The sequence below is a fragment of the Pieris rapae genome, chromosome 11, assembly GCF_905147795.1.
Source record: "Pieris rapae chromosome 11, ilPieRapa1.1, whole genome shotgun sequence".
Taxonomy (NCBI): Eukaryota; Metazoa; Arthropoda; class Insecta; order Lepidoptera; family Pieridae; genus Pieris; species Pieris rapae.
This window is the reverse complement of record NC_059519.1, coordinates 8713104-8731436: the sequence shown is the minus strand read 5'-3', so window position 1 is coordinate 8731436 and position 18333 is coordinate 8713104. Positions and strand designations below refer to the sequence as shown.

Here is an 18333-nt window from a genome sequence, read left to right as displayed (position 1 = left end):
TGATGTGTTAATAAAGCACGCGAATTGCAATAACTGATATATGGTGTTGAAATTACTTATCAATTTTATAAATTAAAACAATTAACAAGGCATAATTTAACGTATACGATGATTTGATTTGAGATAAGCAAGCAAAATGTAATCCAAAATTACTGAAAGATATCGTTCATCTATTTTGAAATATTTTATCAGAGGCTTGATTCTAAACTTAATTATTTTTGACGAAACTATTTTATCCAAATTTTATGAACGAATTTTATGACGATATGAACGATCTTCTTTTTCAGTAACTACAAGTACACCATACTGGGTCCTCGCAACTGACTACTCAAACTATGCATTGGTATATTCTTGTGTTAACGACGAAAACAATGAAAACAGGAGAGGTAAACTAATTTTATATAGCAAAAAATTATAATACAGTTGTATTGCAACAAACGCTTTTTCTTGGGATTTAGGTCCTTGACACAATGTACCTATTCCATGCGTTTAGTCTGATCGCTAAGATAAGTGTTCAAAACAACTGTACAACACAAAAAAACAAGTACATGTATTGTTTTTCTCAATATAAGTACAACTCCATTTTAGTGTCAAGTTGGAAACTCAGCAGGACGAAATATCTGTCACAAGAGTCGAATACGCAAATAAACAACGTTATGAACTCAGTAAAAGTCCTCCGTAGCAAATATTACAAAGAGAGGGGGCATTCAGACAGCAACTGTTTCTATTTCCCCGAAAACAACGGTGGTCCAGTGGAAATGCCGGGAGAGTGTGCAGCTAACACCATAGCTGTTGATAACTTCGATGTAGAAGCGGTAAGTTCCTTTAACGTGTCACCCTTTACAAATGACCTTCATAAAAGTTTTGCGCTTAAAAGAAAGGGCATTGAAAATTACTTCAAGGCTTTGGTTTTTAACTCGTGGTAAACTGTATTAAAAATAATAACGAATACTTGTAATACATTTTCAAAAACAATTAATGTGTAAACAACAGGGCGCATGCAAGAGATCTACTCCAGAAACAATACAAAAGGTTCACCATCGAGAATCCTAGCCGATTTTACCATTATATTGTTAAAGCCACGCAGCCCCTTACATATCCAATGAATATAACAAATTATAAACAGACAAAAAACGAGCTAGTTAAAGCTAAGAGACTTTCTGTAAAACACATCCTTTTTTAAACACATATATACATTTAAAACACATTTTATATATGTATTTTGTAGTTCAATGGCCCTTGGTACGAAGTATCAAGATTCCCCTCAGAATTAAAGTCTGGTGAATGTGTTTCCAACGAATTTGTTTCTTCAAACAATGGCTTTACAATGAAAAAGACTTATGTGTCTGATGAAGAGTTGGTTGAGGCTACGGGGTCAGCCACTCTTTCTAATGATAGAAGAGGAATCCTGACTGTTAACTTAACTGACGGAAGTGGAGGTAATGTAACTATACTTAATCCAAAGCGTGAATGAAATAGTGAATCTGAGTAGACCAATGCGGACATTTATTGAAAGTTTTGTTGCTCATTATTCTTTTTTTCCAAATCATTTTAGAAGCTTTTATAACAAAAGAATACAGACGAAATTTAACTTTCACAAAAAACAACAATCAAAAGATTGGAGCACGTAGGTACTTTACACTTTTAAAATTTACTGAGGGTAGGTTAGTAAAACGTCGTTCCGCATGAAATCTCGAAAAAAAAAGTGAGTCAACGCCGGTTTCGCTTCACCTTATATAGGTTTCTGCTCGAAGATGGCATTAGTCTGCTAACAATATATAACTAAGAATGGATATCAAATAAACTACAAAAAACATCAAAAAATTAGTAAGCTTGTTATCTTTTCTTTTAGCTACCTATGAGACTACCATGTACGTCATCGATGTCAACTACACTGACTATGCCCTACTTTATGGATGCAGGGACATCGGAGGAGGGAGAAAACAAGGTATGCATTATCAGTTACTAGAACATAGTGTTGCAAGTTTTTTATAAGGTGGGGCAATTTCAACTCATTCACTTTTACTGGCAAGACTTCAGATATTCTGGTAAACTTTTTATTTATTTATGGGTGCATTAATGATAATGAGACCCACATAAGATTTACAGTAGAAGTGCATAAAAATATATTAATTCTAATAAATAACATTCAAAGTATGGATTTGTAATTGATTAATATAAACCATCACTAAACTGATAATTCTGTTACAGTATACAGTTGGAAACTCAGTCGCCAGCAGGCTGGTTTATCACCTGAAGCCGTCGATAATATAAATAAAGTCGTATCAGATTCGCTAGAACTTTGGGAAGGATACTATGAAGACACAGACCAAACAGACAAAGGCTGCTTCCACTACCCCGAGTACGATACGTTACCTGAAGAAATTGTTTTAATAGGACGCTGTGACGAAAGTATCAAAGGAGTACCAAACTTTAACGCGAGCGCTGTATGTATCTAGTGTACTCTGTAAAATCTGTTTTATAAAAATAGGACGAAATATCACAACGAGACCTTAGTTCATTATTGTTCTGTCAAAATCGTTGTAGTCACAAATGTGGTCATTTTTGTTGTGATACCTATTTAAGCTTGTACAGTATTTTTGTATTATACTTTAATTAGCTATAAGCTTCCTTTTGTACTCATCTGTGATTGTCTGTCGCTGTATATGACCTCAGTGCCGTTGATGAAGATGAATTTTTTTTACAGTACTTAGGCAACTGGATTGAGGTAGCGAGCTACCCTCAACGATTCCAAAATGGTGACTGTGCAAGAGCGTACTACACCACCGCAGATGGCGTCATAGTCAATGTTATGAACACTCAAGTTCTCAATCGCTCACTAGATGTCGCTTATGCAACTGCTAGAGTCGCGTCCAATGACGGCAGCGGAGTTTTAGATGTTACATTCACTATGCCAGGTAACTTAAATAAAATATTATGTAACTCTCAGACACATGACAAAAATAAGATAAAATATATTGAGCATCTTCTTATTCTTATCATATAAAAATTCTCTGCTAATATTTATGCAGACCGACCTTTTTCACTATATTGCAATATGTGCGCAGAAATAATGCGCTTTACATGAAGGTTTGGCTCTGCCGATGTTCATGGCTGTTTTGATAGGTTGACGATTTAGGAAGGCGTCATTTCGGTCGCAGATGTGAATCTCATAAAAAGAAATTTCAATTCCCTCTAAATACTTGAACAGCTTAAGGCATGAGACAACGCTACTTGCTGTCTTACTACTAACTTATATGTCTGCCCCTTCGCCCCCTGTTTTATAAAAAAAGGGTATACTAACGTGGTGGCCAGGTACAATGCATGGAGGAAAGGCCGAGGTCACTAGGCACAATTTCGACAGGCCAGCCGTGTGCCAAATGGATAGATGAAATCGTTATGACGGCAGGCAAAAGTCGGCTGGAGACAGTAAACATTTTGGGATTCCTTGAAAGAGATCATGAAATCGGATTAAAACCATAACAATCATGGCGTTTCATTATTAATGATTTAGAGTATAATTATAGATATAAGGCGTAAATTAGATCATCATTTTGATGGCAATGTACCTACCTGTTTTGTATTTTTTAAATACGGACTAATTCGATATATTTAAAAAAAATATCTTTAGATTTTACTTTATTTTATATTAGTTATAGTAACGTGTTATTTTGAGTTTTTTTTGTTAACTATTTTGCATTTATTGTACTTCATCCTCTGTTGGTGTTTCTTTTATATACTCTACTCTACTTTATATATAATATGTACATTAAATTTATTTTACCTTTTTCAGTATCAATAACTTCCAACTACTACATACTCGCTACGGACTATGAAAGCTACGCTCTCGTATACAGCTGCCGTAACTTGGAAAATGGAAAGAGACAAGGTATTTTCGCAGTCTTGTTTATTATATTATATTCTCATTAAAAACGTAAAAAGACTGAAAAGACAAAGCTGGCTTGTAAAAACAATTCATATGACACACACATATTTCATACAAATAGTTTATTACTTTCTAGGGTATTTTTATATAACATAGAAGATCCTTTAAATTATAATTTCTCTAGATTCTATTCTCCAACCTGAGTTGCGTTCAAGCCAAGTCATGTTATGGTTTTTATTTACATAGATAGATAGATTATATTTTAGTTTCTATGTTCCCAATTAAAACTAACTCCGAAAACTTGAGGAATAATGATACAATATAATACCAAATTACAATACAATTTAATACTTAAAATCACAATACAATATATGCAATGAAGTGGCAAAGTAACATAAGTAAGAAGGATCTTCCGTGTATCATTTACATTACATTAGGGAAAAGAATGCAGATGCCCATGCATGTGATGTTTTGTACTTTTTCTTAGTTTAACAGATGCGCAAACAATTTATTACATTTAAGTATTAATTTATTTAAAAAGAAAAGAAAATTTAGTGACGGTGGAACACAAATTGGTCGCCAAATCAATCATAGGCATTCGTAATTTACAAATAACCTTTATACAAATCTAAAATACATAAATATACACACATAAAAATTACTAAGTATATATACTACATCATTCAAAAGATGAAAAACACAAACACGACAAAATTTCATTGAATTTAATTTTAATTTTAACTAGTTAATTAGTTACAACAAATGAATCAGTGAAAAAATTTACCTATCTGAAATAATATCAAGCTTAAACTAGCGTTGTCTAATCTCTCTCATCTCTTACTATCTCAAAACATGTATTTTCTACTTTTAATACTAACGATTGGCCATTGGTACACTGGCGAGATTCTAACCTATGAAGCTATGCGAACATGAACCCACTATCCCAACACAACAACTCCAAAAAAAGCAATAAAAAACTCGCCTAACATATCACAACCATTCACTTTATAGTGGGCAGTTGGAAGCTTAGCAGAGGCAAAACATTAAGTCAAGAGGCAGAAACAATTATGGACAATGTTATTAACAATACCGAAGGTCTCATACAACGCAATTACAAATCTACAAGTCAAACGGAAGATGCTTGTTTCTACATACCAGAAGCGGATAGGAATACGCCTCCAGTGTTTAGAGGACAATGTCAAGATGTTAAAGGTGTGCAAGGATTCGATATTGAAAAAGTGAGTAAAGGTTTTTGATTAAAAACAAGGTGGTATTAAAATTTCTTTAAAAAAAATGTGTGGCACTTGGGGACTGCCGCTGTTAAGTTATTGCATAGCATTTTTACTTTAATATTAATTCAACCAGACAACACATACAACTCTACCAGACTAACACGCCTATATAGTCTGTCTCACTCTAACTCGTCAGATAGATGTGAATACTCAGTATACGTTCTGTCCCACTCTAACGCACCTGCGGTACGTCACCGATGACGCCAGACCGATGTGAGATACAGTATGGGTTCTGTCCCGCTCTAACGCGTATTGCCACCTATATTACGTCATCGTGTGTTAGGTTCTATTTTCGTTACGAAATATCTTGATTCAGTCGATAAAAGCTCGCGAAAAAGTTTATGCAATAGCTTAAAATTTTAACTATGTATCGCTTTTATTAAAAGGCTGTTAATTCTATTACCCTACCCGTTTGTGTTAAAATATATTTGTTGTATTTGTCGCTCAACAAAGGATCCTGTCACAGTGATAAAATATCTGCCATTTATGAATTAAAATTACAGTACGTGGGCTGGTGGCATGAAATTGAAAACTACCCAAGCAGCCAAACTGGATCCTGTATCAGCTCTGAGCTTGTTGCTAGAGGAAATTCATACCAAATGATTGATACCAGTGTTCGAAACAATACTGCCACGGTTATAACAAGCACAGTCACAGCTTCCAGTGACGGTAGATTGATTAAGACGTTCAGCGATGGCAGTTCTGTTGGTAAGTTTATCATCACTTTTTACGAATACTATGAAAAAGCAAATATAAAATCTATTTATATTTGAATTAAGAACTTCAACTAGATTCTATATTTATGAGAAATATCGTGACTTCGTTGATATTGACATTTCATTAGCGGGTTTACGGGTTTAGCACAAAAGACACGAATAATTATAGTACAATATTTAATCTAGATTTCTGTATATTATCTTTTTTATTATTCAAATTCTTTATATAATATCACAATCATGATGTAAATATAAAAATGTTGTGTGCAATAAAGATTCTTAAATTCAAACCATTATGTAATATTTAAGATTAAGTAGGTACATATGTAAGATTGAGTACCGTTTTTGGGGATTAATATGATTTATTTGAAATCTGTTTTTTTTTTCAGAATTATTAGTACTTGTAACGGATTATGAAACATTCTCGCTACTATATTCTTGTGAAAATATCAATGATGATTACAAGCGTGGTAAGTATTGAGATCTTATTCTTCTGCAATTACATCATAAGAATATTTTATATATGGATAAAAAATTAAATCGTAAACAGCGATATCGTTTATCACCAAAACTGACCATAGTACCTACATATACCACTGTACATAATACCAATAGCGATAATAATTATCTTTAAAAAATGTCTACCGTATCTTCTACGTCCTTTAACTTTTTTAATATTAATATTTGTAACAAACGAGCTCATCAAGTGGTACCGCCGCCCATAGATACATTGCCAGAGGGTTCGCAAGTCCGTTGCCGGCCTTTTAAAACTACGTTTCTAAAACTACTTAGGCAAATATCAAATCATGATAACGTATTTACTTTCATGCAAGAGTCTTTGTTAAGTTTTTTCGTGCTAAAATTACATCCACTTTGCCAAAAAAATTAAATTAATTGTCAATTTACATTTATTACCAGGCCCACGTCTTAAGGTGTTTGTTGAAAATTCCAATAAAAGTCATTTTGACGAATAGAACATTCTAGATGTTAGGTATCACCATACCCACTTCAGCTGTAATCATATTTAGAATTCCTCAACAGTATGGAGTGCAAAGCTGTCCAAAACCCGAGAGCTATCAGAGGACGCACAGAACGTCATTTCACAATATATGGTATCCAATCGAGTTTTGGAAGAGAAGTTCTACTTCTCAGTAGACCAGAGCGATTCAGTATGTTTCCACTACCCTGAAATAACGGGAGACCAGGTCATTATACCTGGACAATGTGATGACAGTATACCAGTCGAACGATCTTTTGATGCTGCACAGGTTTGTTAGTTTTGGATATTCGTTTTGTTCTTGAAGTTGGTACTTATGAACAACTTTAAGTTGTTGTAAACGATAATTTTAGTACCAACATTAAAATAAATTAAATAAATAAACAGACTACACGTACACTTGTACTCATATCTGTTGTATTTACAGGCATAAACTAAAGACATTATTCTATAATATTGCTTTTTACATATAATACTTGATAAATTAAACTGGTAATTACTGAAAATTAAATGGCCAAACGTAGCAATCTCTAAGGCATGAACCATCGTCTGAAATTATTTCAAATACAATTATTACTTATTGCAATATAATCTTAAAAAGTAATATTGTAGTCCTATCGCGTCTAGTTTTTTTTTTAAATTAAAGTACACCTTTGTTTCTTTTCATCATAGCGTAAACACAATTCAAAAGTAAGAGACAGCATTAGTTTTCAAAATTAATGTGCTTAAATTCTACATTGCCCAAAAACAAATGAATATAAGCTAACTATTATATTACTTCCAGTACACCGGAACTTGGTACCAAATTGAAAGGTATCCTCAACGATTTGAGAGTGGCAACTGTACTGGGGCCAGGTATAGCTACAATACTGAGACCAGCGTCATTACAGTCCAGAATTGGCAGGTCATTGATGGCACACTGGATACAGTTGAAGGAAATGCAACTATCATCTCAGCTGATGGGAGTGCCAAACTGGTTGTGAACTTACCTGTTCGCGGTACAGATGGTAAGGCATGCTGCTATCATATACTGTCACCAACTTTTAAGCCTGTTATGTTACTATTTTTTTCTTACAAATACTTGGAATAAATCTCTGCCAAGAGGCTACGACTACTACTGTGTTGCAACGAAGTGTGAATAAATAATTAAATACATCGTCATCGCTAATGTAAAACTGATTTCGATAATCAAATTGCTTTGGAATTTAATTGCTATTGTAGTTACTAGGTAGATTAGAGCTGTTATCAAATCCTTATAATTGTTATTATTAACTTAACGTTGAAACATCTATTTTTATCTTCATTTTTTTTCAGACCCGAACCCTCCTATGGTCTCAATGGATCTCTATATCCTAAAAACAGATTACATTTCGTACTCGCTGGCGTATAGCTGTGTCAACCGAGGTCCATATAAAAGAGCGAGTAAGTTTTTAATACATTACCATATTTTTACTATCGGCCTGTCACGACAATTTTTTTGTTAATTTTTAATATAGTCTGTTACTGAGGTATACTGTCGCGTTTTAATTGGTTAAATGTGTCGGTGTACAATTCTGGACAGCCTAGAGGGACCTATAAACAGAACATTTAGATGAATTTGCATAAAAATGTATTAATAATTTTAAATCAGACAGGGCACAGAGCACAGTAAAACTTCCTTTAGTCAAAAGCGGATTTTGTTATGCGGAGTCATACTAAGCGCTAAGCTTTGTTTATGTATCTTAGAGCCACGAAGACGCATGAATTAGCTATTACAAACCATCAGTCTAATCTAAATCTTGTTTTTCTACTATGATCGAATGTTTTGCTATTTTCAGTTGGGTCGTGGAAGCTCAGCAGAACGCGAACAATGACAGAGGCTGGCAATACTGCCATAAGCACATACGCTGCTAACAGACAAGAATTAAATGAGGATTATTTCCTCAAAGTAGGCCAGAGTGAAACGTGTTCCCAACCCAGTTCGGGAGTATTAGTCAAAAGCGGAATTATAGTACTAATTTTAAGCATCACTATTTTAAACTTCCTGTGACATAATTTTGTGTTTGCTTTTTAGAAAAGCTTTAAATTATTTTTTGTATTATTCTCTTTTATAGGAAGTCACACAAAATATTATATAAAACTAAAAATTTATGTGTACTGAATTAAAGACAAATACATCTGTACAATTGTATTCGTTGAGCGTTACTGTTAAATTATAAGTAATTTTTACCAACTCTATTGTTAAATTTGTTATAATAAATTTTCACACTTATCCCATGCCTTATCATTTAATCGCCATACTTTCCTTATCACACACCAGGTATATCCATGAATTAATTAAGAGACTTCGGAATTTTTAAATACTTAACAAAAAATTTACAATTTTAATAGCTTACATGGAACGCTTAACCTACATGAAAGAATAGTTTAAAATCTCCTAACAAATAAAAACGTACAAGACTCGTACATACGTGATGGTTTAGTGCTCACTATCCATTATTCCTGTTTTCTGTATTCTGTGCAGTAACCGCTAGATTTTTGTACCAGACGCATTAACTGTTTCCTCATTAATTTTAAAACTATGATAATAAGTATCATAAACGATGGTTGTCGGTAGAACCAAACAAATGTTTAACACACATGAATTTTGTTAGAGCTATACGAATTAAATAACATATCAAAGAGTTTGACGAATACCTTTTAAAAGCAAATACCCAAAGTTCCAACTAGTACGACCAACGATCGCTGCTCAAGTTTTTCTGACAGATTAACTTTCGATTATTCGAATATAATATTTTATTAGACCTTATTTAGTCTATAAGGCAGATAAACTTGTATCTGTGTAAATTTTAGATAGAATATTGAATAATTAAATGAAGTCACGATTTTTTTATTCTATGGAATTCTATAGTTTCTTTATACTATAGTCTATGACTATCATTCATAATCATCTATCAAATAAATTTTTCACGTAATGCGGATACAAAGATAAATGGATGTAAGAAACTATATTAATTTCTTATGATAAAGTTATTTTAATCGATTAAAAGAATCTTTAAGATTAGTTTTGTGGTTAATTATTTAATTATATAATGGCTGAAAACGAGGAACTGACTGGACCAGTATCACAAGAAGACATAGAAGCAGCAGAAAAATATAAAAATGAGGCAAATGAATGTTTTAAAAGTAAGTACGCATTAACTTCTTATTCCGATTTTTGTTCTATGTCTAAATCTTCATTTTACTTACTAAATATTAAACCTATACTGATTTTAATATTTGTTATAACCTCTCTTCCAGAACAACATTACATTAATGCAATAGAATTGTATTCTAAAGCAATAGAAAAGAACCCAAAAAATGCCATATATTACGGGAATAGAAGTATATCAAATTTAAAACTGGAAAATTTTGGATATGCTTTGAGTGATGCAACAAAAGCAATATCTTTGGATAAAACTTACATTAAGGCCTATTACAGGCGAGCAGCTGCTAATATGTCTTTAGGAAAATATAAGCCAGCGCTTATGGATTTCCAATATGTAAGTAGATATCTTTGAGAGCACATGTCATAGCTCTATTGCTATAAAACGGCTAATAGAAAGTACAGTACACACATTTAATATTCTTTTCTAAATTCATTCATTAACCATTTCAACAATAAATGCCTGAAACCCTGACTTACACATCATCATACATCATACCCAAATTAGGTATAATTAGTATTTGTTGTATCTAACTGTTTCATCATACCATAAGTTTTGTAAATTTTTAAACATTTTTGTAGCAGTAGAAGTATGAAATAAATAAATACTTTGTTTAAAAAGCAGTCAAATATATAGATATTATATTTGTAATTCACTTTTGATGAAAATACTATCCACTTATAATTTACTTTTTAATATTTAACTTCTCTATAATTATGTATTAGTAATTTATAGTAAATATGAAATAAGAGCCCCATAATTATGTCAAACCTCTTTGTATTTAGTAACATCAGTTTCTAGGACAGAAGACAGATAACATATCTGATAATATCAAAGTACACCCAAATGTGAAGATTTTATTTGTAAAATTTGTTTTGTAGGAATAATATTATTATTTCCCCTTTTTTTTAAAATTAGATTTTAATATTTTTGAGAGTCAGATTAGTAGCATTTGATATCCATGAAAAATTTACAAAATAAAAATGTTGTTTTTACTGTGCTGTATGTGTTTTATTGATTATTTTTTATTTGGAAGAAAAATCTCATACATTGTTACATTCAAATCTAACATATGATATGTTCTGTATAATATATATACATAAATGCCACACAAAATCCATGCTACACATTAGTTTTAGCTACAATCATTGTTATAGTAGTAATTAACATAAATCTGTACTCAAATGCTCTTCTATTGCGTTGCAGTTTATTACGAGTATCACACATTCTCGCTGTATTTTATTTAGTTATAGGCTAATTGAAAGTCAGTTAAGTAGAATTCTATAATTTTCTATAACATCTAAGTCATATTATTATCAATGCTTTTCTTCCAGGTTACCAAAGTTAGGCCAAATGACAAAGATGCCAAGTTGAAATATAATGAATGTAACAAAATAGTTATGAAAATTGCTTTTGAGAAAGCAATTGCCGTAGAGAAGAAAGAAGTGAATATAGCTGATTCTATTAATTTAGATTCTATAAGTAAGTAGTATCCTTAACTTGAATTTTGAAATGAATTACTGGAACTCAATCATCTTCTTAACTTCTGTGACCTTTTAGGAAAGTACATATTGAATTCTCAACAAATTATTTGAATAAATTCAATAAGCAAATTGGCATATTGAATGAGATTTCTTTAAATCCAATCGAATACTTCTGCATGTAGATAGCTAAACTTTCTGAGTAAATTCCCTATAATAGAACAAAATCGGAACTCCATCTGCTTATTAAACAAATTCTCACAAAGTCAGTGACCCGTGTGCCTTATTCACATTTATGGTTCTTCATATTCTTTTTGTACCTTTATGATATGTATTTTGTAGAGTATTGGTGTTGTGGTTAGTAGACTGCATTCTTTTTCAGTTTTTGTAAGTTTGTGTATAGTGAACTGGCTGTTTGTGTATAATCTATTTAATAAAAACACGTAACCAATATTAGTATATAAACTACAATTCATTTATATCACTAACATTGTAGGTGGTTAAAACAATTATTACTATGTACTATTAACTTACACAGTAGGTATACGTAGTATATATATATATATATTTCACATATAAATAAATAATATAAATTTTCAGCTATTGAAGATGAATATGTGGGTCCAAGTCTGGAAGATGGAAAGGTCACTCTCAAGTTTGTGACTGAACTTATGAAGTTTTATGAGAATCAAAAGAAGCTTCATAAGAAATATGCATATAAAGTAAGTTTTTAATATATATATCATTTAAGTAACTTACAAGAATCTTGGTTGTTGCAAAAATTATGACTAAATTTTTATTGTATTACATGAAATTTTGTGTTTTTGTTTTTGTTTCTTTATTTAATTTACCTTTAAATATAATCATAAAAAAATCAGACGTCAAAAATTACCTTAATTGAAACAGTTATGGTGGATAAAAATCTTGATTATCAGCAATGACATGGCTTTGATATACAAAAGATACATATGAAATGATACTATATATAATATAACAGAATATATATAATATAACAGAATATATATAATATAATTTTACCACTAATAACTATTATTATTTCTTTACATACTTTATCTAAGAAACCTTTGAGCTTGTTAAAACTTTGAAGAAGAGCCCAATTTCGAGGGAATTCAAATTAACATTAAAACCTTCGGCTGTTTATTTATTGATGACACATTTAATATGGAAGTTTAACAAAAATGTCACCAGCAATAACTATTTTCCAGATACTAATAGATGTCAAAGCATATCTTCAAAAACAGCCGTCTCTAGTAGACATCAAGGTGGAGGATAATAAAAAGTTCACCGTATGTGGAGACATTCATGGCCAGTACTATGATTTAATGAATATATTTAAACTTAATGGATTACCCTCTGAGAGCAATCCGTATTTGTTTAACGGTGACTTTGTTGACCGTGGCTCATTTAGTGTTGAATGTATATTTACCTTATTCAGTTTTAAATTGTTGTATCCGGACCACTTCTTTATGTCAAGAGGTAAGTTCTTTTTGTGTATTTACATTACATTACAATGTTTTGTTTGTAGGCTATCTGTTCTGTCATATTGTCTTGTCTGTTTCTAAGACAGTATATGAGATGATATATTTTGATACACTTTGTAGTTTTAAGAATTGTTTTTTAACTGTAATGAAACCTAGATCTTTCAGATAAATCACAATAGGTTAGCCACTCCTACTCTCAGCTGGTTTCATAAACATGGTACAAGTCTAAATTAGCTAAAGATTGTTTTGTATTTTATATTTAAAATATATGAAATTTTTACTGACAAATTGTATTTTATGTTGTTATAGTATTGCTTTATATCACTTTTATTACATGTATACTAAAAATATATGTTTTATTTTTCGTATATAATATTATAAGTATTTTTCGCATGATTTTACCAGCTGTCAAATGTCAAACCCCATAGGGTAAAAGAGGAGTGGTTTAACAGATATTAAAACTTAATTTGAGTGTGAACATTATATATTTTTGCGGTTGTATAATATTTCCTCATCTTTATGTATATAATTCTACTGTGTTTGTGTCACTGAAATCGTCTTAAACGGCTGGACCGATTTGAATGAATTTTTTTGTCTGCGTGTGGTGGCGTATGGTGGGGCCCTGGATGTATCTAGTTTATTTATCTATACTATACAGATACGAGCCTCGGATAGCTTAATTGGTAGACTATAGTTAATTCTTGGCGCGTAATCAAACGTTCTGGGTTCGATTCCTAGTCTGAGCTGTCTGAATTATTTTTCCGTTTGCCGAAAATGGTTTCCATGCAGGATTCCATTTTCCGTCTATCCGGTCCACTAGTTAATTATAATTTCTGGTATAATCATTACTAAAAATTCTTTCGTAATCCCTATTTCAGGAAACCACGAAACGCTAGACATGAACAGGGTATATGGTTTCCGAGGCGAAGTAACCTCTAAATACTCATCACAAATGGCTGATCTCTTCACTGAGGTGTATCATTGGCTGCCATTAGCCCATTGCATTAACTCGCGTGTGCTTGTGATGCATGGAGGTCTATTCTCGAAGGACGACGTCACGCTCGATGATATCCGCAAAGTGGAGAGGAATAGGGAACCGCCAGAAGATGGTAAGTTCTCTAAGCTAATAATTAACTCGATTTGGAGTATATGTTGTTCTAGACGTAAGGGAGCGTTCAATTATTGCGTAACGAATTGGGGGGGGGGGGGGGGGGGGAACGTTACGTTTTACTATTGGATACAGAAAGGGGGGTCAAGATTCTCCAAAAATTTCGTGACGTAATACTTGAAGCAACGAACCTCTCAAAGGAAAAACAGCTTTTGTATGGCAATCAAGGTTTACAATAAGTTACCAAAAGAATTAAAAGATCTTCCGACTAAAGTTAAGAAAAATCGCCTTGGTTTATTACTATTAGGAAATACATAATTCAATTAATGATTATTCGCATGAGACACTGTAGTATAAATTTAATAACATGTGATATGCACTATACAAATAATATTTTATTTAATTAAGAATTGACCAATCCCATTCCAAATGCCATTGTGTGTGGCAGAATATGCACACATTCTGTACAATCATAAACCATACACATTTTTTTACCATATTCTTGCAATAAATTATTATTATAAAAAATGGCATAATGGGATATCTCATGTTAGAATGTGAATTTGGCAATAATGCATTGTATTCAAGTTTTATCAACTAAATGAGACTTCAATGGTTCACTGCTTTTAATGACCTCACTGTTATTTTTTTCCTTAGGTTAGGTACTCTTAGTCTTGTTGCCTAGGAACGTTTAGGAAACTCGTCACTCTGTCTGAACTTTAGCGACTTTATTGAATTTCGTTCTTTAATTAACTGTCTAGAGATTCAATTAACGATTACGTCTAAATTTAAAACTTGCCATGTCTATGTAAAAAACTAGGTAAGAGATGGGAAGGATCATGCAATTACCAAAAGGGAGCAGATTTAGTCGATTCAAAGACACTTTTTTCAAATTAAATTTTTTTTAAAGTTATATTTATTATTTTTTATTGATTATGTGAATCTCAAACTTGATGATTAAAGTATATGTTCATGATATGTAATATAAATATGTATGTACATATTGTTAAGAAAGAAAATGTCGTAGATCTCTTCAAAGTTCTCTAACTACTGGAAATATCTAAAAAACATTGCAGTCAACCCGTCTTAAACAATATTTTAAGTTATTAGTTCTAAAAAAAATTTAAACACCTAATATTATTCCAGGTATAATGTGCGAACTGCTCTGGTCAGACCCACAGCCCATGGAGGGAAGGTCGCCATCCAGAAGGGGCGTGGGCTGCCAGTTCGGTCCAGACGTCACAGCCGCATTCCTTAAAACCAACAAGTTGGACTACATCATACGAAGTCATGAGGTCAAAAATGATGGGTACGAGGTCGCGCACGATGGCATGTGTATCACAGTCTTCTCGGCGCCTAATTACTGGTACGTTGTTTAAAAAAAAATCAGTGGCGCTACAACCTCTTTAGGTCTTGGCCTCAGATTTCTGAATCTGTTTTATGATCTTTTTAAATCTAATAGGGAAGCAGGTGATCAGCCTCTAGTGCCTGACAAACGTCGACATTTTGGTCTAAGACATGTCGGTTTCCTCACGATGTTTTCCTTCATCGTTCGAGCAAATGTTAATGCAAGTGTCTTGGGGAAAACTTTGACTAAATATATTAGATCTATTGAGAATAGGTCTCAATCTCTCTCTCTTTTCTCTTCGACAAAAACGCTGCACATCTTCGTGACGTTTCGTAAATTGTTTTTTGTTATAGTGACACAATGGGAAACCTGGGAGCATTCATAACTATGAACGGGAAGGACCTAAAACCCAACTTCACGAAGTATGAAGCTGTTGTAAGTATTGACATGGATTTTTATGAAAATAACTCTGGAATAAGCCTTAAAACGTGATAGTTTTTCTATCGATCGATTTTTCTTTATATATATGAGTTTTTAAGAAATAAATTGTGTTTATTCACACGACGCCGTCACCGCGCCGCCGCCGCTCGCGTTTCCTGTTTGATTCACTCCATTTCCGGCCGAGTACGAACGTGCACGTGCGAAACTTTTTGAGAAATTATTAGAATTTTTTTATTACGAAACGTTTGTAACTTTAGAGGTGGACAGAGAAATGTTAATAACAAGAAAGTGTTTTTTTTTCTTAATCATACGTACGCGGCCGGTAATGGCGTCGTGTGCAGGAACGCTTACAGTCTATTGAAGGGAGATACTCTGTTATTAATTTCTATTTGTACTACTTAAAGATAAATTTTCACTCTGTAAATATATATTTCAGAGGATTTTTTGTCCTGTGTTTTGAATACAATGCGATACATGGCAACATTTGTATTGTCTTGAGAACTTTCACTAAAAAAAACATTTTTTTTTTTTTCTCTAATAATATATTCTTAAATATGGGCTTTTAAGCCGTGCATACATTTTATAATTTACCAATAGAACTGCTTCAAATAATAAAATCTTTATTAAAATATTAGGTTACTTTAAGGTTATTAAATGGTAACTTTACCTACAGGACCTCTAAGAAGACCGATTCTTCTACTTGTCTTATTCTTTAGTTTTTTTTCCAATATCCAACTATCCCAATACCGTCCTTTATATTATTGTATTTTTTTTAATTTACTTAATTCACTTTTCAGCCTCATCCGGACGTAAAAGCTATGGCGTACGCGAACTCAGTTCTCAGTATGCTCTACTAAACCCGGTCTGGCGAACTAGAAACTGTTTGCCTTATTAGGCGATTGATCACATTTTGCCGCCTTTACATTATCATTAACGTAAATAGACAATTTTATCCAATGGTATTAATAATAAACTAAACCAGTGAAGAGAATCATATTTGGGAACAACCCTCATGTTATAAAAGATGAAGTACATTAGTAACGATGTTATTTCTATTGTGTGCTATTTTAGTCAAAACCTCCTAAATACAGTGTACACTCCATATAACAACACTAGATTTAACGACAAACTCCCTAAAATTGTCGAAATCGGATTTGGTTTGTTTTAGCTTGTTTTCTATACAATGCAACACTACATAGCATTACACCCTCAATAACGACAAATAATAGAAAGTACTTTTTATGTTCCGAAATTAGTTAAAACTCCGTACGTTATTTTGACGCTTCATTCATACGTTCCGAACTTTCAAAAACAAATCCGTTCTTCTATTTACAAATTGGGTTTGCTTGAACGAGCTTTATCAGCAAGATGCCTCAATATCGCTAGATATCAATAAAATAACTAAAAAATATAACATAATTACTGGCACAGCAAAAGCCGTCTGGCGAAAATAACAGAATATACGCAATAACGTTCAAATAAGAATTGCGTTGTATGTCAATGTAATTACTAAAACTAGTCTGAATTTTTATTTCATTTAACGACAACTCTGTGTAACGTCAAAACGTTCCTTGAGCGTCGTTATATAGGGTTTACACTGTATATCTGAATTTTATGAATATGTTACCTTAAACGAATTTCTCTTCCCAGTGTTTTGCGTATATTAAAGAAACATGACGAATCTTGTCACAATCGAAATTCTAATCGTAAAATGGATTTATGATTCACAATTTGGGTTGGAACAAATATTTTAAACCACCGTTGTCTTTACCAGGGTTACCATGCTGAAATATTGACTATATATAATCTGTGTTTAACGTAAAAAAACTACAAAAATAGTGACAGAATATATACGGAATCTAGTAGATTCAAATAGTTTAATAATAATACAATTTTTTATAGTATTTTTACGTTATAAATAATATTTAGTTAAATATTTAAATGCAGTTTTATTGTGGTAATCGGTCTTCCTGTTTTACGATAATATGATTGAACGTCTACTTTATGACGCTAATCCACTTGAATATAAGTAAAAAAATGTATAAACATTACTTAAAAACTATTTAGTGTCACGTGGTTTATTATTAGTGTCATTGCGAACATTATAAACGTCATACTCCACGATCTGTCAATTGATTTTGACATTTGACAGTGCTCAAGATTCTGTCATCGGTTTATATGGTTAATAGTATTGATTTTTTCGTTTTTTGTTTTATTTTTAAGGTGTATTTGTAGAAAGGTACAATTATGTTTAATCAAATGAGGTCAATGTTTTTTTCTGTACATAATGCACGTGTACGTGAATGCATTTTTTTTGTACATTCTAAGTTTTTAAATGTTGCCATTATTTTATTTCAATATTGATGCAATAAAGTCT

The 18333-nt window shown here is 32.2% G+C and overlaps 2 protein-coding genes across 4 annotated transcripts in view; both read left to right on the top strand.

Moving 5' to 3' along the window:
• LOC110999208 overlaps positions 1 to 9142 on the top strand; it is a 43004-nt gene extending 33862 nt beyond the window's left edge. For all 3 annotated transcript variants that reach the window (XM_045630044.1, XM_045630043.1, XM_045630042.1), the window contains 14 exons: positions 288 to 386; positions 589 to 815; positions 1229 to 1439; positions 1853 to 1948; positions 2212 to 2447; positions 2708 to 2918; positions 3794 to 3889; positions 4898 to 5124; positions 5682 to 5886; positions 6284 to 6364; positions 6936 to 7162; positions 7676 to 7898; positions 8206 to 8313; positions 8709 to 9142. In XM_045630044.1, the coding sequence (XP_045486000.1) occupies positions 288 to 386; positions 589 to 815; positions 1229 to 1439; positions 1853 to 1948; positions 2212 to 2447; positions 2708 to 2918; positions 3794 to 3889; positions 4898 to 5124; positions 5682 to 5886; positions 6284 to 6364; positions 6936 to 7162; positions 7676 to 7898; positions 8206 to 8313; positions 8709 to 8920 (2459 nt within the window). In that variant the 3' untranslated portion in view covers positions 8921 to 9142. The remainder of the gene's footprint in view (positions 1 to 287; positions 387 to 588; positions 816 to 1228; positions 1440 to 1852; positions 1949 to 2211; positions 2448 to 2707; positions 2919 to 3793; positions 3890 to 4897; positions 5125 to 5681; positions 5887 to 6283; positions 6365 to 6935; positions 7163 to 7675; positions 7899 to 8205; positions 8314 to 8708) is intronic.
• A 669-nt stretch (positions 9143 to 9811) lies between these two features.
• On the top strand, positions 9812 to 17188 carry LOC110999210 (serine/threonine-protein phosphatase 5). The gene is made up of 9 exons (XM_022268154.2): positions 9812 to 10056; positions 10171 to 10412; positions 11411 to 11558; positions 12158 to 12279; positions 12784 to 13054; positions 13938 to 14168; positions 15314 to 15533; positions 15869 to 15950; positions 16754 to 17188. The coding sequence occupies exons 1-9, from the start codon at positions 9963 to 9965 to the stop codon at positions 16811 to 16813; spliced, it is 1470 nt and encodes a 489-aa protein (XP_022123846.2). The 5' UTR covers positions 9812 to 9962; the 3' UTR covers positions 16814 to 17188.
• Positions 17189 to 18333: the final 1145 nt, after the last annotated feature.